This window comes from Neurospora tetraspora (genome assembly GCF_033439725.1).
Source record: "Neurospora tetraspora strain CBS 560.94 chromosome Unknown B0H65scaffold_6, whole genome shotgun sequence".
NCBI classification, from domain to species: Eukaryota; Fungi; Ascomycota; class Sordariomycetes; order Sordariales; family Sordariaceae; genus Neurospora; species Neurospora tetraspora.
Window position 1 is genome coordinate 1435300 of NW_026944388.1, and position 24849 is coordinate 1460148.

Here is a 24849-nt window from a genome sequence, read left to right on the forward strand (position 1 = left end):
TCGTTCATGAAATCCGAGCAGTACTGGTTCGGGTTCGGGAAGTTGACTAAGAGGAGAGAAGGGGCCAGGATAAAGTCCGCCTTCGTTCTGAAATAAGGAAAGACAGCGAGCCGAGATGTAAGGTGTGGAACATGAATGGGCGAGATATCAAGCAGACCGAGAGTAGGCTTCGTGGATCAAGGGTAGAAGGCCGAAGTGGTCATGCCCTCACATATAAACGAAAAGAATCTGAGGCGGTTGTAGCTGGCTAGGCGAGAGAGGATGTAATAAGCCCTGGGCTTGGGGCAGTATCCATCATAACTTGGTCCTATACTCCCCGCCTATGATGGGACCCCAACCATAGCCATGAGGGAGGTTTAAAATGGAAATGGGATGGGATGGGGAAGGGTATGATGCTGCCGGTAGCGTTGGTGCATGCCGCCTCACTGTCGAGCGAACCAGGACGGTACCCTTTTTTTGCCCCGTCCCTTGGTCGGATGGTATGATTCTGTGCTTGTCCCCTTGTCACCGCAAGGCGCCAATCGTATCAGCGAAGGGTAGCGGTAGCATTGGGACAGTACAAAGTACAAGGCTTGCCAAGCACGTGTGTTCTTTGAAGGTGTGGAGGATCTTCATGCTCTGCCATAGTTCTGGGCATGCTCAACTCGAATAGATGCCTTTCTCGTCTGTGCCCGTCTTGTCATACCACGAAACAGGGACCATACACACCAGAATACTGGCTCTCAGCCTTGTGACGACAGGTTCGGGCAGACGAAAAGGGAGTAGACGCGGTACAATGGCCAATGACCGTCTGTATGACAGCCACCTAGAGATGGTCTCATACGCCTCCTTGACTTCCACGATATGGACAAGCTGTGCTGGAAGAGAAAGAGAGGCAGAAGGATTTTGTGACAATCCAGAAGCCGCCAAGCCGGGGCAAGGAAACCTTCTTAGAGAAGCAGGCCGCGATGTCATGTTACACCGGCAAGCAGCACCAACAGCATCGAGGACCGACCCGCCATCATCTGAATCCCATTGTTCTCCATGGCCCATGCTCCTCAGCTTCCCCAGCTCCCCTGGCTTGCCGCATACCCAGCCGCCATTGAGCTCATCTCAACATAGCTAACCCCCTCACTGCCACTGCGTCGTATCTAAGGGGGACGGGAGTGGACGTGATCGATCCCAACTAGGAAATTATTAGCCGTCAAAATCAGGCACCCATTTAACGTCCCGTAGACTTGAGGCATAACGACGACACAATGGGGCAGTGAACGGGAGACGGTATCAATTCCACGCTTGGCGATAGGGAGAGAGGCTCGATCCTGGGAGTCATCTGGTTCGATGCTTGTTGCTGTCGAGGTTACATCTGATTGTCATGAGGGGTTGACATTTTGACAATCAATAACATCAAAGCAAGGGTTGCTGACTGCCGGGGGCTCGGGCAACAACGTGGTGTTAGCGCTTATGTTGCGATCTCTAGCAGCGGAGTTAGCGGCTATGCTGTTATCTCCAGGCGTCACTAACAATTAGCAACAACAGCTAATCGCAGCACCTAACAGCTGTCTCCATCCATGGAAATAGGGTATTGGGGAAACAGCAACTCACCTCAGTCAACGCAACTTCCCGTTATCAACTCCCAGTTTTCAACAACACCAGCAGTCCTCAAAATCAAGGTGATACCTTCCACTTCTTTCATAAGCAGGGTCCATAACACCGAAATGTTGACGAAGCAAGGTGGTACTACCGGGCCGTCCTACCGTAAGAGTCTTGTCGATAGCGTCCCCCCCTCATTGGTACCTCACACTATTGGTTGACCCCCCACTTCTTTCGTACATATGGTGAGATTCTTTTTAGCTTTTGTGACCTTTATCCTTTCCCATGCATTATTCCAAATACCCTGTTTGCCCTGCCACGATCTTCTGACAATCAACCACCAGTCAACATCTACCAACCTTCCACACAACTGTCGTGGACGTTGAGTACCGACTATCAAAGAGAAGAGACACAGCAACCAGGAAAGGCAGTTCTCCCATGTTCACCTCGAAAGGTTTCACGGTTACCACCCCCTCTCAAACCGACGAATGAAACAAAATACCATCTAGCAGGGCTGGAATGATAGAGTTGAGACAACCGGGATCTTATCCAATTCGTCCCGATGGACACTGGCCAGTATCTAAATGTCTCCCCCCTTCCAGCACCGTTGTTCATTAACTTCTCAACAGATGAGACCATGCAACCTTAAATGCACGGTTCTACTTGACTCCCCGGCAAAAGCCAAAGCTAATGCCGCCACTGGGTTCTATGGCTCTACCTGACCAAAGTACGCTTATCATGGTGGTATCGATTATCATGGTTACATGAGCCTCTCAGAATCAAGCTGTCCTACTGGGCAGCAGTATCACAACTCGCCTTCTTCTCGACAGTTTTGCGTCTAATCTGCGTCTAAACTGGCCGAGTGGTCACAGTGACGGCAGCAGTGTCACCTCAAAGCCCCCCTCCGGTGGATCGGCGCTGTTAGCCACACCGCCCTTCCGTCTTCCGTGTTCCGACCTCCGGGCCACTCCGTCTCCGAGCTTCATCTCCGTCACTTTCTTCATCGTCTCCGTTCGGCATCCACAGCAGTTCATGGCTTCTCTATGTCGAAAAAGGGCTGGCTGTCGATGGAACTCAAAATACCTCTCAGCTTGAGTTTAGAATTATTACACTCTGCTGTCACTGATATTTTTTGTCAACAAAGTGCCATATCACTGAGCACCATCTTCACTATCCGTGTAAGTCGGGTGACTTGGAAATATGATCGGATATAAGAGCCAAGCGGCCAGCAGTTTTCCTTATCTGCCTCGATGCACATAGGGCTGAGGCTGAGCCCAAGCAAAACATTTGTCAGATTTCAAGGGGAAAGAAAATAAACTACTCGCTAGGCCCGGCCTGGCCGCAGCTTTGTATGCACTTGCAAGTCCTATGGGGGCGTAACTCAAGTGTAGATGGTGTATAGGGCGCCTCATCAAGTGTCTCGAGGCTGAAAATGGTTGCCTCGTCTGTTTCGCCGTTACATCACAGCTTCCACCCTCTTTGACGGTCTATCATCCTACGCGTGGAACGGCAAATTTGATCAGTGGTTGAAATGTCTAGCAAGGCACAATTGGATGGGAATAGCTTCTCCGTTTGATTATCACAAGTGTGAGTTTCACCCCTTATGAGATCAAAAAACACTCGTACAGTTACGTGCCGGTGACCATCATTGCCCTCGACTGTTTATTTTGAGCAGGTTAAACTTTCTTCCACGACACTCGCTTGGGCACCATCCACTACGCCCTGCGCCACACCGCCAAAACCTGGTAGGAAACGATATTATTTCGCAGGTGGAATGGCGGGCTCTTCGACTCATTGGCAGAGTTGGCAGCGTAGCTTTGTATTCATGCGGCACCAGGCGAGAATAATAAGACTGGTCCAGTCCCGGTCCCACTTGTTTATAAGTGCGAGCACCTCGGACTTTTCTCTCTACTACCTACCCCTGCAACCACTCACGTTTCCCCAACCTAAATACAACCCATCTCCCACTTCCCACTATCTACTCGGCTACTGGACCGGGAGCATATGATATCGAGCCGACCGGAATAGACGCGGTAGGGCTGCCGTTGCCGAAAATGGTGAACATCCTTTTTAGTGTACCAGAAAAGCACCACACGCTACTTACCCGACGTTGGGATAGGGCAAAGCACATCAAGACACCCACTCAACGCCACGAAAACGTGCTTTTTTTGCATATCCCTCTTGGATTTAAGCGCGCGTCTGGGGAGAAGATGGTGTGGCAATGGGAGATGACGGGAAACTATGAAGTGATGCCGCACCCATTTCATAAAAAGCTTAATTTCTTCACTCGGGAGAGTTGAACAAGATCATCAGTTGTTATTTCCCGTCTGGATACGACTTTCGATGCCTCGAGGCAGCATGGTAAAATCCGCAGTGTCTGTGTCTCTGTCATCCTCGCTGAGAACATGAAGGACTTGTAAAAATAACAGGAGAGAGAGGCAGGACACTTCTGTGGCTTCAACTCAGCTGAATATCTGACAACCTACCTAGGACTGTTCTTAGTGGCATCCACATGAAAAGCAGACCAAGACTGTGTCTCTGGATATATCAGGCAGAGCAGTAAAAAAAATAAAGCCGTGCCACAGACATCCGTTCATGCATCATGTCCATTCCTTCCTCCCGTCTCTGGTACTCGATTGAACCCATCCAATCGCATCTAAAACTTAGCGAGGTAGAACAACTTTCTATCGTTTCTTCATTAGCTAGAATGAACTTCTGCCGCCCCTTCACCTTACTCATAATACGCCTTACCGTACCTTATCTACCTACTTTGCCTATCTTCTACTCTACCCCTGGGACAAAACATATCATACCATCGCTTACGTATTGCCGTTCTGGTTCGATGCCTGCTCACACACATATATATTATGTATATATATGCAAGATAAACTTTCCATCGATCTCTATGCACATACATCTTGGGTAAACTCAACCGGATCCCCTGCGCCACAACCGGGCGTTACTCCGTAGTCTGGACGAGGAAGGATTGATTCAGTACCTCTACGTACCTAGGTACACCATTTTATGTTGTTCCTGGTCCATTTGAGTCCTGTCAGTACATACCCCTAAGAGTCTGTTCCTCTTGTGCCTTTCCCCTTGCAATGTCCTTCCTCGCTGGTACACTTGCCACTTGGGATCACATAGGTCCCTATGATATCGGTTGACCAGGGGCAAGTATCATCATTCTGGTCATTCCAAAACGACAACGCTGTTACATTATCATATTGAAAATACTAATGATGCGCACCACCTCATCACTAGTTCCAGTATAGTCGCAGAAGGAAATATTGGATGGCCCGGTCAGGGATATCCTGGAGACATAGTCCCATCTTGTCACTCATACGGTTCAGTCCTCATTGCCCGAGTGTCCCATCTGAGACGCCGGTCTAGGCATAACCAAGCGAGCCAGACCGTTACCCGTGAAAGAGTGTGGGTATTGGTAAATTAGGCTTGACGACAGACTGCCTCAACGAGACACCCACGAGCATCGAACCTCACACGCTACTGCTACGGACCGGAGGTAGTTCCATCCCTTCAGTTATTGGTCCTTCTTCAAACCTCTCTAGATATGTATCTGCCTAGAACAGTGAATTTGGACGAGACCGGCGCTTATGGTGCCACCGACGTCTGCCGGGTGGTAACAGGCAGCAGAATTCCACTTCCGGGTCTACTTGAAAGCGGGAGAGGCTTGGTACCTTGCTTAGTTCCGAGGGGACGGAGATAAGGCCTGAAAACTCGCCCGGGCAGTGTCCTCCGCGGTGACTTGCAAATGTACCGGCACTTTCAGGGTTGGAAAGTTACCTTATGAAGTGACGAAGTGAGTAGTGGCAATGTGATTTCATGAAGGAAGGAAGAAGGGAATGGTGTGCGTTCCATGTACCGAACAAAAGTCCTGTAAGGCAATGGAATTATGTGAGTTTTCGGTTGACTTCATTACCCCGTCACTAACTCGAGATTTTTGCTGTACGTCCTGGACATGATACTTGGGACATGAGCTTCTCATATCAGTCAACAGCTTCTGAGCGTATTGCGCCTCCTTAGAAGTAGGCTTGCAGTATCTACATGCCCCTCTGAGCCTTCTCCATCCAGCTGAGTGCGGTTAGCATTGAATGTATACACGTCTTCCATATCGATGCCGCATCTAGTTGATGCTCTAATCTCAGATCTTATGACAGAGACTTGATAGGTACCCCGGGGTCATCTGCCTTGATCATGATGAGAGTCCTATCTTTAGCAAGAATGTCAGAACTCAATCAGGCTTCCAGGTACCGCGTGGCTGGGGCAGATATTTGGGGGGGGGGGACGCTAAACTGCCAGAAAGGCAAAAGGTCAGATCTAGTCGACTGAGGATGACTCTCATGCCTGATGAGCGAACCCCGGGAGCCGCCACACCTTGCTTGCGCCAACACGATGAGAGTAAATACCGTGAAGCCTGGAGGCAGGATGATATAGAGAGAAGTCCTGGTATTGACAGGCTGATTTTGAATGTTATTCTGTTGCCTGAGAGGAAATTGTCGACTCTGTCGGGCTCAGCCTCATTCTGGCTCAGCGCATGTCGTAGAGGTAGTTCATCGGATCCGGAACATAGAGGTATCGGACTTGGACCCTGAATGGTCAGCTGGGCGGCGTGCCGTAGCGTCTTCGGGGTTACAGCGGGGTAGGTAACACCCACGGTACTACGCTACAGGGGTACCGAGCTCCCTGGCTTCTAGTCCGGCCCTCTACCAGCCGAGCGCCGAGCACCCCGGGGAGAGACTCCGGGAGGTACTGGGTATCGGCTTGCCGGGGCAGAACCGTACGGCCGGCACCTCTTTAAACACAGACGTGCCCCTTACGGCCCCTGACGGCCCCGCTCTCGGTCGGGTCGAGGGACGTCGTTTGCTCTCCATGTTAACCTTGCCTTGGCCGCAAGAATCAAACGCCACTCGCTCGCACTAGTCAAAGCGGCATGCGGGTTCCTGCGACGTCCGGAACGGACTCATATCAGTGTTCAAACGGACTCCCTCAAATCTCGATAAGACAACAGCTGCACCTATCCAGCTTGCCGGCCTGTTATCCTGTCCTATTTCGTGTCGTGGTCTGTTGATAGCAGCACCTTTGACCTGTGGCATCACGGCATCTGTACAGGCCACGGTGGTGCATGCGAACAACACTGACCGCCTTGTTGTTCGTACTGCGGGGGAGGGGCAAATCAGTCCAAGCGTGTCATGAATCGAACTTGGAGAGACCTGACAGCCTGGCCATCTGGATATCGGTGCTACAGCATCCGAACCTCCCTTCACTGTAATATCGAACTGAAGAATGGAACGAACTCCAAGCCAACAAGATGAAGCTTTGATCTGTCAGCAGGTTCGGCAGCGGTAGAACGCATTCGAAGGTTCCGGCCGCACCGTTGCTTTGCCAGGTGTGTCGACCTGAAGATCCTCGGAGGGATGGCAGAATTGGCAGAAGAGGTGCCTGGAGCCCTGGAACAAGGTGGCAGAATCGAGGTGAATGGGCGAAAAGCACGGACCTTTGTCGCCCCAGAAAAGGCTCCGCTTGCACTTCGTCATCCAAATGGTCGCCTGGCGGGGCGGTTTGTCAGTCAGTGACACTGACAGTGGTGAATGAGGTGCTGTTGCTGTTGCCGCTCCCAGCTGCTGGCCACCAGCTGCTTGCCCCTGGTTGGCTGGCCTTGGAGGGAGCAAGCGGTGCCACTCGCCGGTGCAGCGAGTGGTGCTTGCTCGCTTTGGCTCGAACCGTTCTCCCAGGTTGTCCTCCCAATGAAACTTCCAAGTGAACCTGAACGTAAACGCAACCAACCTCCAACACCAAAACGCAAAGGCACTTCGTCCCTCCGACTGGTCCTTTTTTCCATCCCAACACCATTCACATTCACCTCGCCGTCCAGCCTCCAAGGATCCTTTTATCAGCGGGTCAAGAGGCTACGAATCTTATTTCTTCTCCGAAACCACTTCTTCCCGCTACATCCTCTCCGTGGATTAGCATCACCGTCCGCGATACCCAAACACCACATTTATTCTACTGATCCATCAACACAAACGTCAAGATGGCTCCCGACCCTAATCCCGACCACGCCGAGCACAAGAAGAAGGTCAACTTGATGTACGTGAAACAGCGACCCTGATCGCGGGAGCTCTCGAAGCCGTCGCGCCCCCCTCATCGCGAATGACGCCAAGCTGACTTGAAGCTAAATAGGGACGCTTCTGGTGCCGAGCACAAGGCCGTACGTTCAACCTCGCTTGCCCGCCAAAGACATCTCGAGAGCCGCTCGTGCTGACCGATAGAACAGGAAGATGATACTGCCACCGCTATTCTCAAGAAGAAGAAGAAGCCCAACCAGTTGATGTAGGTTGACGTTGACGATGCGGGGCACAGCGACATGAGCTAACACATATGCAGGGTTACTGACGCCGTCAACGATGATAACTCGATTATCGCCCTCTCCAACAACACCATGGAGCAGCTCCAGCTCTTCCGTGGTGATACCGTTCTCGTCCGCGGAAAGAAGAGAAAGGACACCGTCTTGATTGTCCTCGCCGATGACGACCTTGATGATGGCAGCGCCCGCCTCAACCGTGTTGTTCGCCACAACCTCCGTGTCAAGCACGGCGACATCATCACCATTCACCCTTGCCCCGATATCAAATATGTTAGTCTGAACCAGTCGCCTAGTCCTGGGATGCGCATTTTGCTGACACATACATTTCCTTGCAGGCCAAGCGTATCGCCGTCCTTCCTATCGCCGATACCGTCGAGGGCATCACCGGATCCCTCTTCGACGTCTTCCTTGCTCCCTACTTCCGCGAGGCCTACCGCCCTGTTAGGCAAGGCGATCTGTTTATTGTCCGCGGTGGTATGAGGCAAGTCGAGTTCAAGGTCGTCGAGGTGGACCCACCAGAGTATGGTATTGTCGCTCAGGATACCGTCATCCACTGCGAGGGCGAGCCCATCCAGCGTGACGAGGAGGAGAACAACCTCAACGAGGTCGGTTACGATGATATTGGTGGCTGCCGCAAGCAGATGGCACAGATCCGCGAGATGGTTGAGCTGCCCCTCAGGCATCCTCAGCTTTTCAAGTCCATTGGTATCAAGCCGCCCCGTGGTGTCCTGCTTTATGGGCCCCCTGGTACCGGTAAGACTCTGATGGCTCGCGCTGTTGCCAACGAGACTGGTGCCTTTTTCTTCTTGATCAACGGTCCTGAGATTATGTCTAAGATGGCCGGTGAATCTGAGTCGAACCTGCGCAAGGCCTTCGAGGAGGCTGAGAAGAACTCGCCCGCTATCATCTTCATCGATGAGATCGACTCTATCGCCCCCAAGCGTGACAAGACCAACGGCGAAGTTGAGCGCCGCGTCGTCTCCCAGCTTCTTACTCTCATGGATGGCATGAAGGCCCGTTCCAACGTTGTTGTTATGGCTGCCACCAACCGTCCCAACTCGATCGATCCCGCTCTTCGTCGTTTCGGCCGTTTCGATCGCGAGGTTGATATCGGCATTCCCGACCCTACCGGCCGTCTCGAGATTCTCCAGATCCACACCAAGAACATGAAGCTCGGCGATGACGTCGATCTTGAGCAGATTGCTGCTGAGACCCACGGTTACGTTGGTTCTGATATTGCTGCCCTCTGCTCCGAGGCTGCCATGCAGCAGATTCGTGAGAAGATGGACCTCATCGATCTGGACGAGGATACTATCGATGCCGAGGTCCTTGACTCTCTTGGTGTTACCCAGGAGAACTTCCGCTTCGCTCTCGGTGTCTCCAACCCCTCGGCTCTTCGCGAGGTTGCCGTTGTCGAGGTTCCCAACGTCCGTTGGGAGGATATCGGTGGTCTCGAGACCGTCAAGCAGGAGCTCAGGGAAAGTGTCCAGTACCCCGTCGACCACCCCGAAAAGTTCCTCAAGTTCGGTCTTTCGCCATCTCGCGGTGTTCTTTTCTACGGCCCTCCCGGTACCGGTAAGACAATGTTGGCCAAGGCTGTTGCCAACGAGTGCGCGGCCAACTTCATCTCCGTCAAGGGTCCCGAACTGCTTTCCATGTGGTTCGGTGAGTCTGAAAGCAACATCCGTGATATCTTCGACAAGGCTCGCGCTGCTGCTCCTTGCGTCGTCTTCCTCGACGAGTTGGATTCTATTGCCAAGGCCCGTGGTGGCTCTGTTGGTGATGCTGGTGGCGCCTCTGACCGTGTTGTTAACCAGCTTCTTACCGGTAAGTTGATTCTCCCTTGTTTCGTGCCACTCTGCTTTGCATACTAACCTCAGCTATAGAAATGGACGGCATGACCTCCAAGAAGAACGTTTTCGTTATTGGTGCTACCAACCGTCCCGAGCAGCTCGACCCCGCGCTCTGCCGTCCCGGCCGTCTCGACTCCCTCATCTACGTTCCCCTTCCCGATGAGGAGGGTCGTCTCGGTATTCTCAAGGCTCAGCTCCGCAAGACTCCCGTCGCTGCTGATGTTGACCTGAAATACATCGCCTCCAAGACCCACGGCTTCTCTGGTGCCGATCTTGGCTTCATTACCCAGCGTGCTGTCAAGATCGCCATCAAGGAGTCTATCACCGCCGATATCCAGCGCACTAAGGAGCGCGAGGCTGCTGGCGAGGATGTTGAGATGGAGGATGAGGTTGAGGACCCCGTTCCTGAGCTCACCAAGCGCCACTTCGAGGAGGCCATGTCGATGGCTCGTCGCTCCGTCAGTGACGTCGAGATCCGTCGCTATGAGGCTTTCTCCCAGCAGATGAAGAATGCTGGCCCGGGTGCCTTCTTCAAGTTCCCCGAGGGTGGTGTTGAGAGCAGTGGCAACGGCGGTGCTGGCAACTCGTTTGGTGATGCTGGCAACGATGATGATCTTTACAACTAGAGGGGGAGGGGTTCAAGACTCAGTATTAGAACAGTCTTCCGCTAGCCTTGGGGCTCTGCTTGTATGTTAATATGCGCTCAAAGGAAAGGAGTTGACGAGCTATTCCTTCAGAAAGTTGATTCACGGTGTGTTGGCATAGTCTCTTTTGCCTGGCCCATCCGAGGTCGGTTTATAGCAATGGGGCACGAAGGATATGACATTTCCACTTATCAGCGGTTACTCTTAGACAAATAGGAGGAGATCGAGATGGGAGAAGCCCGCGTCAAGTAGATGTGGTGTTTTATCACCATAGCGGACCCCAGCGAGTGTTTAGCACTCGGATTCGATGAAATTGAGAAAATCATTTAAGCAATGCCTTTGTTTCCTTCAACCTCGTTGTCTTTGTGTTTGACTTGGTTCTATCCATGCAGCTAGCTCTAGATGCAGTCTTGAACACAGGAACAGTGACCCTAAACTGATGTCGACGTGCAGCTCTTTTTCTACTCACTCCTCAGATTCCACCAAGTTTCTCAAACACACTCTCAACCGCCTTCCCAAGCCTATCCACGATCATCTCCAACTCCTCCTCCAAAATATCATACGCCGGCATAACCATAACATGATCCCCCCTCCCCTCTCCAGCACATCCCTGGCCATTATACACCAAAACCCCAAACTCCTTCATCGCCGTCCTATGCACCATCTGCGCTACCCCCAGTCCGACATCAAACGGCTCCTTGGTCTCTCTATCCTTCACAAACTCTACCCCCCAAAACAGTCCCCGCCCTCTGATATCGCCCACATTCGGATGTTTGCTTAGTCGCTGTCTAAGTAACCACCCCAGCACTTTTTCGTGTTCTCTCACTTTTGCAAGTAACCCCTCCCGCTCAATAACACCCACTTGGACTGCCAACGCCGCGGCCGCTACGAGAGGGTTGTTTTGGTAAGTATGGCCGTGCGTGAATACCCTTTTTTCTTGTTCCATGACTCCGGCGATTTTGTGACCGACGAGGAGGGCGGAACCGGGGGTGTAGCCGCCTGTGAAGCATTTACCGAGGGTTTGGAGGTCTGGGACTACCTCTCCCCCCTCCTCGCCGTTTTCTGGCCGTTCGATCGACTGCCACGCGTGTAAGGTGCCGGAACGTCCCATCCCACACATAACCTCATCAAAAACCAACAGCGCCCCATACCGCTCACATAACTTCTTAACACCCCTCATATACCCCGGTGGGGGAGGCACACAGCCCAAAGCAGCGCCGACGATGGGCTCCATGATGACTGCCGCTACTGTTTCTGGCCCTAGCCTCAAAAACATGGATTCCAGCTCGGCTAGTTTGCGGGAGACGTAAGCAGCGGTGGGTTCATCGACAGAAGAAAAAAGTTGGTCGCGGTAGGGGTTGCAAGCTGAAATAGGGTGGAAGTGAGACTCCAAAAGGATGCCGGAGGAGATGAAAGGTAAGCGACGGGAAAAGTGGTTGGAGGCGGAGAGGGAGCCGAGGGTGGTGCCGTGGTAGGAGGGGGTGCGGGTTATGAAGTTTGTTCTTTTAGTGGTAGAACCGCCGGTCCAAGAGTGGTGGAATTCGAGGGAGAGTTTGAGGGCTGCTTCTATTGCTTCGGAGCCTGGTAGAGGAGAGTTGATGAGTAATGACATGATATTTGGAGAACAAGCGGAGGTAGAAGGGGGGACTGGGGGAGACATACCAGAACACATCAAATAAACCTTCTTCATCATTCCCCCCGTGCTTTCAACCAGCCACTCACTCAACCTTTCAACAGGGTCCAGTTTGAAGTGAGCGTACGAGGCATAGGAGCACGAGGCCATCTGTTTGGTGATGGCTTTGATCACCTCTTTGCGCCCGTGGCCGATGCAAGCGACGCCGGCGCCGCCGCAGGCGTCGAGGATTTTTGCGCCCGTGGTGGTGATCCAGTAGTGGCCTTTTGCTTTGGCTAGTTGTGGGAGGGCTTCGTTGTCGTCATTGTTAGTGTCATCTTGGTGGTGGGGGTGTTGTTGTTGGCTCTTGCTTGTGGGAGGGGAAGGGGGAGAGTCATCGTTGCTGGAGACTTCGGAATCGGTGCCGGTTTCGTAGGCGGAGTCGAACAGTTCTGGTGTTGTTGTTTTCGGAGTTTGTTGGTCGGATATAGTTTTGATGGGTAATGGTTTTGAGGGAATGGTGTCGTTCACGGTGGTAAGAAGACACTGGTCCATCTTGTTGGTCAAGTCTGTGGTAAAGGATAGAGAAGTTCGTTTTGAGAAGAGAGGTGAGGGGCGTCGTGATGGGATGCTCATGGAAAGATGGCGGTTCCAAATGGAGGAGGGGGTTCAATGGCTTTAAATCATCCTGCTCACCACCGTGAGGGATCAACACTTAATTATCCCACATCGTGAAATGTACTTCTTCTAGTGAGAATGCTGTATGGTGTACCCTAGTGAGAATGCGTGCTGCCTGTCATCCTCATCCATACATCTCTTCTCCCGTAGTTGCATCTGTCTAACGGACCGGTGAACAAGATTATCCGGCTGTTGCGGTTCATTATGCTAGAGGCAGTGAAGTATCGAAGCATAACTACCAAAAAGAAAAGAGGGAAAGAACGAAGGCTTGGTCCTACACAGTCGGGACTCGGAAGAGTATCAGAAGCAAGGTCGTCCCTTCCGCGGATGGTGAACCCTTGGAGACTGACACGGTTTTCCGTCCATGACACTTCGGCCCTGATGGCTAATGGACGGGAGACTCCGATTTGGATCCCGTCCCGATTCGCGAGTTGAGTGAAGTCTGGCCGAACTGGCTAGACCGAGGAATGACAGGGAGGGTCAGTGACACTGAGCCATGAGAGGAAGAAGGATGATTCGTTGTTTCTACGGTGCATAGAGAGTCGGCTAAGCGAGGCATCAGCGGTAGAAGAAAATTAAGAGCGTTAGCCGTTCTGAGAGGGAAGGTATGACCTAGCGGAAGGCAAAAAGGCTCTACCTCTAGCCAACGTTAGACGGGAGGTTGCAGGATATACAATGTCGGTCTTTATGGATTAGGGAAGGAGCGAGTGGGAAGTTGTACCCGAGACAGGGATGTTCACTTGATCGATTGTAGATGATCAAGAAGTTTCACACAATTTGAGGTGGTCGGAGAGAAAGAAATCCTAGCAAACTGTCAAAGGAAGATTATCCTCATCACTACCAATTCTAAGCAACAGCACACATCATGTTACCTTGTTGAAACCGACCTTGAACATTCAGTCAACAACCTCGAATTCACGCCCAACCAACACCACTCCAGCACACACTCAATCATTAATAATGCCCTTTCTCTTCCAGCACTGTGCTCAAAGTACAAGTACCTTTCCCCCAGCATGTAACCTATCCAAACACCACGTGGTATACCGTTCGGCATGGATGGACAAACGTGGTTTGAACGACAAGCGAACACAAAGTTTGCTTTTCTTCAACTAGCCACTCAACTAGCCGCTTTTGCTGCCCAATTCCAGATTGGAACACTATACCAATTCATATGGCTACAATTAGTCGAATCATGTTGTCTGCCGAGCACGACTTCCGTCATTCATACTTCAACGTTGCCGTCCTCGCGTTGACCTCGACTCGGGCCTCAGAGGGTCTATAACTAACATCGGGCCGAAATTTTGTTTGAGAATGCCCTGCCCGAACCGAGGCCAACCCCGAGACTCGAACTAGAGCACAGCCAGAATGCTACAATGCTACTATACTTATCATACCGTTCTGTGTTTTCCAGCCAACTAACTGGTTGATCAGATTTCTTTTCGGAGTTTCTCCCGTTTTTTTTCAGGGACTGCATTCATTTGTTGTCACAAATTTTAAGCCACGGCGCATAAATATGTATACCTGACATTTGATATCCACGGTTATGTAGTGAACCCTTTTCGTTGAACTCACGTTGAGGACAGACAGGGTGCTCGTCCCGAAGCATCTAAGCAGTCGATTTAGAGATACCGGCCGGTTCCGCACCATGGAGCGGTAGACGGTGTTGATTCTGGTTGTCATGTATTCTTGTTCGATAATGTTGATAACCCCATTGTACAATGAGTTTCGTCAGGCGTAACTGCGTACAGAAGTGAACGATACAAACCAATCCACACTGAGTATCTCTTCTTCCGTAGTCATCAGATTGAGCTCGATCAACTACTACTGACAAATAAATGCCCGGCTCTGCTCAGTTACAACATAAATCCTTCGCTGATCTGGAAACCTCCGCGTGGAATGCGAGTGAGTATAAGGAGCACCACCAGAACCACCCATCTTAAGATCATCAAACCCTTAACCAAAGGGCATGCTATCCCTATCCGTGCGTGCGTGTGTGTGTGTGTGTGTGTGTGTGTGTCCCTCCTCATGGTGTCTGGTCTTCCTAGACACATCTGCCTGGTCTTCCTAATCCGCCTGCATTCACAATCTCTGAAAATAACAACCAGGACACAAGAAACAAAAGGCCTCTGGACCATGACGAAAGAAGAAAGAGAACGCAACTTTGGGATATCAATATCAAAGCCATTTAGACCACCACCCCGTCAGAAACACCGTTGAGTAGTAGTGAAGAGGGGAAAAGACAATGACCTCCGAGAAATGATCCTGAACTGAACTGAACTGAACTGACCCGACCCAACCCAACCCGACCCAGATTGATGGAAAAGATGAGGAACGTGGCACTTTGACCTTTTTTCCCTGAACTTTTGGCCTGAAACACCCTGTTCCCTCCCATTTGTGTTTTATACCTTCCGTACTCATATGACTACCCGCCTCCAGGCCCAGGAAAATACAACTTGAACATAAGAGGCAGAAGAAGAATGACAACAAAGAGAATAGTTTGCCCTGAAAGCAGGAAGCCATTGTGCCCTTCCTCGATATTGAAATTATCGAGTCCATCCATCCCTTATGGTATCACACAAGACACGAACTAAGGAATATAATACCCGGTAACGAATACCCTTAAAAATAAAAAAAAACTGGTTTAATGGTGATAAACTCATACGGCAAACGACAAGGAAGAACTGAAGAAGAAGAATGATGCAGAATACGTGAACAAAAGCCCACTTAGAACAATGATGCGTAAATGGCGCTAGCCACGTTCTTGTATATTTCGCGAAATCGGTGTTGTAGCTGCACCCTCGGCTACGTGCCCTTCTAAGAGCTCAGGGGCGCCATAGAGGGCACATCGCCGTTTTCAGCCGGCTGAATCTCCTTGCCACGACTGACAGGAGCATGATAACTACCGATGCTTTGGAATCCCCTAAGAACGTGAAGTTTAGTATATATGGCCAGACGAACCACTAGAGTTGAGAGTTGCACTTACTTTGTAAGATCAAAAGCCCGGTCCTCCTCCTCGGCAGGGCTCGGGGATTCTTCTACGCCGACGGTGGCGCCGCGGCTGGTCGTTCTCGTCGGGCTTGCACTCCCGGCAGGCGACTTACTCCGCGCCGGTGGCGGGGGGCTGCTGCTCTGCGATGGCAGGTTCCCGTGTGTCTTGGAGGGGCTGGCGTCGTACTGAGCAGGCTTTAGCGGCGTACTTGAAATATCGGCATATCTCCAGAACGGGGCGGGTGAGCTGGTCGGCATGTGTTGACTAGGCCGTTGGGCCGTGCTGGGGGGTACAAGCCGGGGATTAACTCGGTTTGGAGCCGGCGTAACGAGAGACGCACCATCTTCCTGCAGGTACGACGACCCCAACGTCGGCGAAGCAGGCGTATCCTCCACTATCCCCGATGTACTCATTGTCGCGGGCTTCCGGATCGTCGACAGCGGGCTAGCCTCCGTACCATCCTCCGCTTTGTCAGGGAGAGGTTTGCGCTGGGCGGCGCGCACAGGCGTTGATTGCGAGTCGCGGAGTGTTGGGTGCGGTTGTGGTTGGGGCGAGTCGGACGGCGAAATCTTCCGCTTACGAGACGACGTAGGCTCCTTGGCGGCCATGTCCTTCGGACCCTGCGTGATGTAATTCAGCCCACTAGGAGAAGCTGGGTTAGAGGTGCCTCTATGTCCACCACGACCACCTCGGTACGCATTGCGTATCATGTCGTCACGGGCGTCGGCAACAATCTGCCACTTCATGCCCTTGCCGGGCTCGTCTGTCGACCTTGCGACCTTCTCGAATGACTTATTCAACGAAAGATTATGTCGAATCGAGTTCTAGTAACAGGTATGTCAGCTATCCAAGTATGCGAGGGTACAGCAACAGCTGAGAAACGTACCTGCCAGCCACCAGCGGGTTGATGCCTATAGTATGAGTAGCGGTTCATGATGAACTGATAAATGCCGGAGAGATTGAGCTTCTGGTCTTCTGTGTTCATGATCGCCTGCGTGATCATTTGTGCATAGCTGAATTGCGGCTTGATGTGTTGATTTTCGTCGAGACTAAGATCAACCTCGTTGTTGGTCATGACAAGCGGGCCTGCCAAACCTTCATGAACCATCCTGTGCATCGGCGGCCGAGGAAGGTTAAGGGGAGGAGTGACGCCTCTCCGGTAGTCTGGAGGAGCTGGAGCCAATGCCTTTTGTGGTCCTTGATTCCGGGGGGCGGCCTTGCTAGTCGGAGACACGGCCTGAAAAGCATGCGATTCTCCTGCTGAGGGAAGGGGATGGCGAGCTTGGCGAGGAGAAGTCTGCGAGTCTGGGGGAACGATGCCGGCTCGCTCGAGATAGTCCCTCTTGATTTGAAGAGCACTGATATCGGCCGGCAGAACAAACATCATCTCCATGCCGCCAATCTCGATGACCTCGCCGCTTCTCAGAGGACCCTCGTCGCCCACTTTCCACGGAACGCCATCGACCTTGAGCGCATTGCGACCCTTGACGCGCAACCACCACTGCTCCTCTGTAGATTTGAAGTAAATGAGAGCATGCTGACGAGAAACCTGCTTGTTGGGGCCTAGGTCGATGTGTACAATTTTGCTGGGGTCTTCCTCCTGGCTCTGGCCGGCGGTAGTCTGTATAGGTTCGGAGGAGCGACCGATATTAACATTGAGGCTCGTGATGTAGTAGGTCCAGTCGAAGGCCGCGATTTTAGCAAAGGCCTGAACGCCCTGGCTCGACTCGTGGATGCTGTTGGAGTGGTCCTTGCTAGCCTGAACATTCTTGGGCATCTCGAGATACTGTATCACGCGTGCGACCACCTGGTCATCGTCGTTCATGTCTAGAGCTGACTGGTCGGCGACTAATGACGAGTCGGCCTCGTCGGCGAGATCGGTCGGCGCATCGTCATCCTGCAGCAAAGAAGAAAGGCCTGGTTAGTTTGGATCAGGTAGCTTATGGGGGTAGTCAAAGAAGCGCACGATGGCAACAAAGCGTGGCAAAGGAGAGGGGTGTGCGAGAGCAGGGTGCGCCTTACCTTCTTGCGACGCTTCGAGGGCCGTGAGGGCGACGACTCTCCAGTAACTGGATCGCTGAGATTTTGCTGGTCGGCAGTGTTGAAGCTCGCCGTGTGCTTCGGTGGTGAAGGCGACATCGTGGGTGGGAGAAAGCGCTAGCACATGCGCTTTGTGAGGTCTGATGGAGCTCGGGGAACGGAGGGGTTGAGGATGTTGTAAGTAAACAGAGCAGGTCAGGGGCCCGGGTGGTGGAAGTGGGTAGGCATCTACCAAGACCAACGTTCGGGTAGTGTAGCGGAGGGCGACGTTGGCAGACGTAATCAATATTGCCAGATCGGAGGGCGGCGCAGTGGCCGGATTGGTATGCGTGCGGTTGCGGGCGATGAAGGTGGTGAAGTGTGGACGAAGATCGATTGCGACAAATTTATTGAACTTCAAAGTTCCATCGATTACCAGTTCCCCAGTCCCCTGCGTTAATGGCAGATGCTGCAAGGGGCCGCCAAGCCTTCGAGGTTCCAATTACCAATGTCTGCGGGCCGGGCAGCCAGACAACGTCAACAAGCTTGTTGAAGACAATAGAAGGGGGGCCTCGGGATCGTCAAAGGGCGCTGTGAGACTGATGAATAGGAGCGCGTCGGTCTTCTTTCTTTCCTTCTTTGAAGCTTCAACTTTTGGCTGAATGCGTGAGTGGCCGTGGGGGGTTAAGAAGAAAGAAAGATATATGTTCTCGTGCCCTAAAAGTCAACGTTGAACACCTTGTAACTTGAGGGCCGTGGTCGAATGCGGGCGGTGCCTTGGGTAGGAGGGTAGTTAAGGTAGGTAGAGGTTTGTATTTGAAGACACCAGATCAAAAAGTGAATGATTTGTTTAATTGACCCGCCGACGCTTTCTCCGAATCCCAGGTTTTTCGCGTGCGCAATTGGGAGGCATGCGCAGAATGCGGATTGAAGCAGGCACAGGCCGGCCACGGGCCAATGACTGCGTCAGGTTGCTGGGATTTTAGCGGGGCGGGGTGGAGCATTCACGTGTTTGAAGCTTCCGTCCACTCTGTTCGTCATCACTCGCTTTCGAAAGCAACGCAACGCAACCTAACGCCGTTCGGTTCGGACCTCCTTCGATTTCCCCGTGATCCTATCATGATTTTTTTTTTGCAATAGAGAAGATGGAAAGCAACCAAATATGGCCTGCTTCACCATTGGCATCAAATGTGCTGCCCATGTTGGGTGAAATGTGCAAGCAAGGCCCGGTGCCATTTTCAGACACCGCAAACAAAGCAATCACCACGCATCCTTCGGTCGCTTGTCCGAAGGTTTGTTTACATCAATCAGGGGGATGACGAATGAAGCAACGATGGATGTCTTGGAACCTTTTTTGGGGTGTTCACATTGCGACTTCCCAGGGTGAAGGAAGATACACCGTATGATCACCCTTCTTCTGCACTGTGATTCTTCAGTCCTGTCTTTCCCCTTCCCGCAGCACTCCAATGGGCAAGTCAATTTGGCAGACGGGAATGGTTGGCGAATGGCTGGGACTTGGGAGTCTGGGGGCGGGGGCGGGTACCTGAGCACCTCCAGCCTCGATCAGATTTGTTTGGGGGTTGGCGGGGCTTGATGGGATGGAAGTTTGAGGTTGGGGCTTTTGGTTACGATTTGGAGAGGTTTTCATGATCCGAATTACACATTTCAGTTTACATCGGTATACACAATCATAGCCTTGGTCATGTTGGCTCTGAATAAAGAGAGATCAGACCCCAGTTACCTTCGAGCTGTCTTCGGTATACCTCTACCGCTGAAACGGTAATTCGGCACTGCACTCGAAAGCAGTGTGACCTCGCCCACGCCGCGCCGAGAACGACAGAAAAGGGGGAGGCGGACATGTCATCCATACACACTGTGCAAGTAAACAAACTTCAGTCTGTTTCTTTTCTTCTTTTCCTTCAACAATCCAGCCACCCCCTTCCTCACGAACCGTCTTGGATCAGCATGTTGGCTCTTGATTTCCAATGCATGCTGCCAACAGCTGCCCGATCCTCTCCAGTGACCTTGTACACTGTTTGATGTATCCTGTGAACGCTTCATCTGAAGCAACTTACCAACCAACTTAACTTTTCCCAAGTAGCGCAACTCCGAGCCGTGAATGATAAGTTCGAAGGTATGTGCATTTTGTTCAAGCCAACGGAACCGTTCTATATATAAAGGTTCTGTAAACGCACTCGGCGATTCAACTACTCGCTCATCCCATCATGAAAAAAAACATAGGAAATTCTAAAGAAAAAAAAGTGGGGTGTGTTCTGTATGCTTGCCTCCTCTTCTTGACCGCTTTATAAATGCTTCTAACGCACTGCCTTTCCCTTTTTATTTTTCCCTTTTGAAACTTTACTCTTCATATACAAGGATATCTCTATGACTTGCTGGACCGTTTTCCGCGTGGCCCCCCTTATTGCGTGTTAATACAGGTACATACAGAGTGCTTTTAAAAAGACGCCAACCAGCCAAGAGAATTCCAAAAAGGTCCCCACAAGCCCAGGAACGCCAGCCATATCCGGTACCTAAATTTTGTTTGATGATGATGGATAACAATGGATGATCATATACATCAAGTAACGGTTCAGTCAAAGAGTAATGACATGGCAGTCATGGTACCATGAATCACAGAGACATGACAGGGTCAACACGCTTAGGCGTTGCCGCCACGCTTCTTGGGGTTGCTGGGTCCCTTGGACTTCTTGCCGCCCTTCTTCTTCTCGCTGTTCTCAACAAACTTGACGAGCTCATCGATGTTGCGGTTGTCAACGCCGACAGCGCTGGGCACAACACTTCCGATACCAGCCGCGCCAGCGGTGGCGTTGCGAGGGCTGAAGCCGAGACCACCCTTCGCGCGGCGAGCCTGGAGCTCCTTGGTGGCCTTGGCGACCGACACGGCATTGTGGGTGAGCTGAGTGAGCCAGTGCTCGGCCTCCTTGGTGTTCTTGTCCTCAGGGCCCAGGAGGGTCTTGAAGATGTTGTAGCTCTCGCGCATGCGGTCGACGGCCTTCTTAGCGTCCTGGTCGAGGGCAAGGGCCTGAGCAAGCTGGAACAAGAGGGTGGCGGAGTGAACGGTCTGCTCGCCAAAGACCTTGTTGCACACACGGAGGGACTCCTCGAACCAGCGGCGAGACTCGTGGTAGGCCTTGATGCTCTGCAACATGACGGCATAGTTGTTCATGGTGGTGATCGTATCGGGATGGTCAGGTCCATAGATGACCTTCCAGAGATCAAGAGCATGTCTGGCGTAGAGAAGAGCCTCCTTGCTGTCACCACGCTGGTGGAGGAAGAGAGAGAGGTTGAGGTAGTTCAACACGGTCTCGGCAGAGTCAACGCCGACGGTACGCTCGGCAACGATGGCGGCCTTGCGGGACAGCTCAACAGCGGCATCCTTCTGGCCCAACTGGTAGTAGAGCTGCGAAAGAGTGTGGTACATCTGGGCAACCTCGGGGTGGACGAGACCATAGATCTGCTCATGCAGAGAGAGGGACTCGAGGAGAAGGTCCTCGCCGAGCTTCTTCTGGTTCTGGTAGATGGAGAGACGGCCGGCCTCGAGAGCCTCCTCGGCAAGGGCGCTACGGGGGGTAGAGTCCTTGACGATAGGGACAACGTTGACGAAGTCGTCAGGGCTGAAGGTGTGGGGCACGGTCACAACAGGAGCGGCAGCCACAGGGGAGGCCTCACGAGCGGCCTTCTTCTTCTTCTTCTTCTTGTTGCCATCCTCAACGGGGGCAGGAGCAGGGGCAGCAGGCTTCTCAACAACAGGCTCGACCTCGCCCTCGGTGGCAACGAAAGCGTACTTCTTGTTCTGAATCTGCAGACCGAGCTTCTGGGAAACCTCGCGGAGCATCTGGACGTGATGGAGCTGGTTGAACCAACCATCCTCCAGAGTGAATCTGAAGCGGTGGAGGATCTCCTGCTGCATAGCCTCCCTCAAACTTTCAGGAGTGACCTTCTCGAAGCTGTAGTCGGCATCGCTGAACACCTTGCGGAGCTCCTCATCAACCTCGGCGACAGGCGACGAGTTAAGACCGAAGCCCAAGAAGCAGTTGAGGAGGTGAGCCAAGCAGGCCGAAGTCAAAGGCAGAGGCAGGTACCTCAAGTACTTGGCGGCGACGTGCTTGAAAGCTCTGGCGATCATCTCACGAACGCAGAGCTCACGGAAGCACTCTACACGGGTACCCTCGCTGAGGGTAGCGAGCTTACCGAGGTAACGCATGTTGATACCGCGGCGGTGCAGAAGGCGGGTGAGCGAACGGCCATCCATGGGGAAGCTAATGTCGGACTCCTTAAGATCGTTCAGAAGGGCAGGGATGACCGAGTCACGGAGGTAGGTGCAGGCGTCACGGACGTCCTGCTCATCCTGGGCCATCTCAGCCTTCTCCTCCTCAGTCTGAGGAACCTGGCCGCTGAAAACATCGGGGTTCAAGGCAAACTTGAAGTTGCTGATATCGATGCGCTCATCCTCCTTGGCGGCCTCCTCATCCTTCTTCTCAGCGACCTCGGTGGACTCAGCAGGCTCCTCGGTCTTCTCAGTCTCCTCAGCCTTGGCCTCATCAGCCTTGGGCTCCTCAGACTTCTCGCCCTCCTCGGTCTTGGTCTCCTCGGTCTTGGCCTCCTCAGTGGCCTCCTCGCCCTCCTTCTTCTCCTCGGGGTTCTTGATGATGCCGCGCTTCAGGAGCTCGGCCTGGACGTACTCCCTGGTCTTCTGCTTGGCCAAAGCCTCAACAAGCTCGGGGCGGAGCACAGTCATGCGGTGAGGGTACTCAGCTCCCTCAGGTCCGCTCTCCTCCATCCAGGCAATATCCAGGGGAGTGATGCGGTACAGGTCCAAAACGTACTTGCGTCCATCAGTTCCGAGAAGACCCTTCATCTCAACACTGGCCTCAAGGTCGTGGCGCTTGTTCTCCTTGTCCCAAACGGCGTGCTTCTTGACGCGCAGGGCAGTGGCGAGCTTCTCGAAAGAAGGAGCGAAGCGCTCATCAGCGGCAACAATGTCCTTGCCGTCGACAGCACCGTAGTGGATCTGGTTCTCACCAGCCTCGGGCTGCTTGAAGATGCCAGGAACGATGCTCTGGCCGACAATGCGCTTACCGAGATAATCGATAACAACGGTGCCGGGAGTGTAGAGACCGTCAATGTCAAGCTGGTTCACGAGCTTGACACCAAGAACGTCCTTGCCAGTGGCAACACGCGCAGCCTCATCACCACCCTCGCTGGTGAAAGTGCCGACACCGTCAGCGCCGAAGGAGAAGAAGATGTTGTTGTAGACGAAGATCTGCGCATCCTTGTCCTCAGTAGGGTTGAGAGGGGCGACCTCGCCACGAGCGACAAGGACGCCACCGCGGGCAGCGGCATCAGTGTAGTCAGCAAAGAGCTTAGCGAGCAGGCGCTCCCTGAAGACGCGATCCTGGATGGTCTCCTTGGGAAGTTCCTTGGCAGACTGGAACTCCTCGTTCCAATCCCTCAGAGAGTCAACATTCTCAGCGCCGCCGAGCAGGTAGGTCTCCTGCGAGCGGGTGGGGTCGGCCTCGTGGGCAGTAAGGGAAGAGTTGTTGGAAGGAACCAACCACGGCGCAGATGGGAAGGTGTTGCCGACTTGGAACGTGGCCAAGGGGTCCTTTTGGCTAGAGAACTCCTGGAACTTCTTGAACGACTCCTCGAAAGAAGGAGAAAGCTTCTTGATAAGGGTGAAGAGAGAGTGGGAGGCGCAATCCTTGGGGGCCGGCTTGGGGAGAGGGTCGAACTTGGCGTTGCTGCACCTGTTGACGAAGAAGCCACCAGCATGGGCGGTAACGTGGTGCTGCTCACCCTCGTTGGTCTGGACGACGAGGTAGAGAAGGTGGCCCTTTTGCCTCCAGTAGGCAGGAGGGGGGTTCCAGGGGGATAGAGAGATGGACTTGATGGTCTTGGGGGCGGGGCCAGTCTCCTTGGGGAGCAGAATGGCGAGGTCAGCGGGAGCCTGGAAGTCGTACTCCTTGATCTCGGCCTCGGGGGCATCGGGGTTCTCGACCACAATATCGTCATGAACGGAAACGCCAGCAAGAACGCCGTGGACGGTATCGGTGCGGTCTCCGGAGGCGCCAATCAGTTCGCGAATGCGGATGAGGTGAATGCGGGCCTCCTTCTCAGTGTAGGGATCCTCGACAAGGTGTAGCTGGGCGCCGTTCTCGAGACCCTCGACGTCGGAAACCTGGATGAAGTCGTTGATCTTCTTGCCGTTGAACTCGAGGTGGAAGCAAGAGAACTCGATGGCGATGGGGTGCTCGATTATCGACTGGCGGATCTCATGGATCTGCTCCATAGGGGACACCTGTTGCGCCGTCTTAGAAGACTGGTTATTGGTGGTGATATGCGGTCATGGAACACATACCGGGATATCAAGTGTCTCGGTGGTGTGGGGGAGAACGATGGTAACGACGAAGGGCTGGTCCTCGAGGGCCTGCTCGGCGCCCTCCTCCGTCTGTTCCTGTTCTGTTGTGCCATTGACATCGGCCGGAGGCGTCTGGGTCTCGGGAACCTCGGGGACGGGGCTGCCTGTTGGGAGAGAAGGCTTGTGTTAGCGACGATGTACGGTGGCAGCAGTGACAGTGACAATGACGGCGGCAGGGTCTGGCAGATAGCATGTATGCAGCGGGTAGGTAGGTAGGCAGGTGTGTAGGTATGACAGGTCCAGGCTCGTCTCGTCTCAAGTTTAATATGTACAACGGGTGCTTGGGACTTGTTGTTTGGGGTTGGCTTCTTACCCTCGACAGCGGGAGTGGTTGCTTGGGATGCGTCCGCCATGATTGTGTGTCGATACCTTGTGGACTAGCGCAGCAAGGTGTAGTGGGAAACAAAAAGACGACAGGCTGAGGTATATGAAATGAGGTTGAAAGGAGGGGATGGGGACAGAGGCTCGGTTGGTCCTAGGCCTGGTCCTGGTCTCGGGATTCGAGGCACACAAAAAAAGAGTGGTTTAAAAGTGGAATTCTACAAGTCCCTTGAACCGGGCAAAAACAAATCAGAGAGTCCAATTGGGAGGTTTTTGGACAAGTTCAAGCCGCGAAAGTCGTGGAGAGGATGTCTCAAGTGTAAATATATTTCACGGTAAC

At 52.9% G+C, this 24849-nt stretch overlaps 5 protein-coding genes across 5 annotated transcripts; 2 read left to right on the forward strand and 3 right to left on the reverse strand.

The window, feature by feature from the left end:
• Positions 1-5140: 5140 nt before the first annotated feature.
• On the forward strand, positions 5141-6931 carry B0H65DRAFT_577990 (uncharacterized protein; the record flags this gene model as incomplete). Its single annotated transcript, XM_062830713.1, has 3 exons — positions 5141-5209; positions 5901-6162; positions 6260-6931. The coding sequence occupies 3 exons, from the start codon at positions 5141-5143 to the stop codon at positions 6508-6510; spliced, it is 582 nt and encodes a 193-aa protein (XP_062679317.1). The 3' UTR covers positions 6511-6931.
• Positions 6932-7346: 415 nt separating this feature from the next.
• On the forward strand, positions 7347-10788 carry B0H65DRAFT_497914 (P-loop containing nucleoside triphosphate hydrolase protein). The gene is made up of 6 exons (XM_062827804.1): positions 7347-7681; positions 7775-7798; positions 7865-7920; positions 7975-8224; positions 8290-9781; positions 9841-10788. The coding sequence occupies exons 1-6, from the start codon at positions 7622-7624 to the stop codon at positions 10431-10433; spliced, it is 2475 nt and encodes an 824-aa protein (XP_062679318.1). The 5' UTR covers positions 7347-7621; the 3' UTR covers positions 10434-10788.
• Positions 10789-10825: 37 nt separating this feature from the next.
• B0H65DRAFT_257462 (pyridoxal phosphate-dependent transferase) lies at positions 10826-12908 on the reverse strand. Its single transcript, XM_062822567.1, has 3 exons — positions 12435-12908; positions 12114-12374; positions 10826-12032 (listed from the first exon to the last, which is right to left on the reverse strand). Exons 1-3 carry the CDS (start codon positions 12697-12699, stop codon positions 10924-10926), a joined length of 1635 nt encoding a protein of 544 aa, XP_062679319.1. The 5' UTR covers positions 12700-12908; the 3' UTR covers positions 10826-10923.
• Positions 12909-15426: 2518 nt separating this feature from the next.
• B0H65DRAFT_257488 (fork head domain-containing protein) lies at positions 15427-17991 on the reverse strand. Its single transcript, XM_062822569.1, has 4 exons — positions 17753-17991; positions 16617-17627; positions 15725-16554; positions 15427-15661 (listed from the first exon to the last, which is right to left on the reverse strand). Exons 1-4 carry the CDS (start codon positions 17867-17869, stop codon positions 15556-15558), a joined length of 2064 nt encoding a protein of 687 aa, XP_062679320.1. The 5' UTR covers positions 17870-17991; the 3' UTR covers positions 15427-15555.
• Positions 17992-20167: 2176 nt separating this feature from the next.
• B0H65DRAFT_257515 (clustered mitochondria-domain-containing protein) lies at positions 20168-24708 on the reverse strand. Its single transcript, XM_062822570.1, has 3 exons — positions 24502-24708; positions 24129-24292; positions 20168-24068 (listed from the first exon to the last, which is right to left on the reverse strand). Exons 1-3 carry the CDS (start codon positions 24539-24541, stop codon positions 20409-20411), a joined length of 3864 nt encoding a protein of 1287 aa, XP_062679321.1. The 5' UTR covers positions 24542-24708; the 3' UTR covers positions 20168-20408.
• Between the last annotated feature and the right edge of the window lie 141 nt (positions 24709-24849).

What these genes read in the sequence shown, in the direction of transcription:
- B0H65DRAFT_257488 (XM_062822569.1), bottom strand. Translation starts at nt 17,869, where the DNA reads ATGTCGCCTTCACCACCGAAGCACACGGCGAGCTTCAACACTGCCGAC. An exon ending in AACCCGCTGGTGGCTGGCAG is followed by an intron (nt 16,555 to 16,616) that starts GTACGTTTCTCA and finishes ACCTGTTACTAG; the next exon opens with AACTCGATTCGACATAATCT. An exon ending in CGGGCTTTTGATCTTACAAA is followed by an intron (nt 15,662 to 15,724) that starts GTAAGTGCAACT and finishes TCACGTTCTTAG; the next exon opens with GGGATTCCAAAGCATCGGTA.
- B0H65DRAFT_257515 (XM_062822570.1), bottom strand. Translation starts at nt 24,541, where the DNA reads ATGGCGGACGCATCCCAAGCAACCACTCCCGCTGTCGAGG. An exon ending in AACCACTCCCGCTGTCGAGG is followed by an intron (nt 24,293 to 24,501) that starts GTAAGAAGCCAA and finishes CTCTCCCAACAG; the next exon opens with GCAGCCCCGTCCCCGAGGTT. An exon ending in CCGAGACACTTGATATCCCG is followed by an intron (nt 24,069 to 24,128) that starts GTATGTGTTCCA and finishes ACGGCGCAACAG; the next exon opens with GTGTCCCCTATGGAGCAGAT.
- B0H65DRAFT_497914 (XM_062827804.1), top strand. Translation starts at nt 7,622, where the DNA reads ATGGCTCCCGACCCTAATCCCGACCACGCCGAGCACAAGAAGAAGGTC. An exon ending in AGAAGGTCAACTTGATGTAC is followed by an intron (nt 7,682 to 7,774) that starts GTGAAACAGCGA and finishes CTAAATAGGGAC; the next exon opens with GCTTCTGGTGCCGAGCACAA. An exon ending in TGTTAACCAGCTTCTTACCG is followed by an intron (nt 9,782 to 9,840) that starts GTAAGTTGATTC and finishes CCTCAGCTATAG; the next exon opens with AAATGGACGGCATGACCTCC.
- B0H65DRAFT_257462 (XM_062822567.1), bottom strand. Translation starts at nt 12,699, where the DNA reads ATGAGCATCCCATCACGACGCCCCTCACCTCTCTTCTCAAAACGAACT. An exon ending in TCCCCCTTCCCCTCCCACAA is followed by an intron (nt 12,375 to 12,434) that starts GCAAGAGCCAAC and finishes ACGACAACGAAG; the next exon opens with CCCTCCCACAACTAGCCAAA. An exon ending in GGTTTATTTGATGTGTTCTG is followed by an intron (nt 12,033 to 12,113) that starts GTATGTCTCCCC and finishes CTCCTCTACCAG; the next exon opens with GCTCCGAAGCAATAGAAGCA.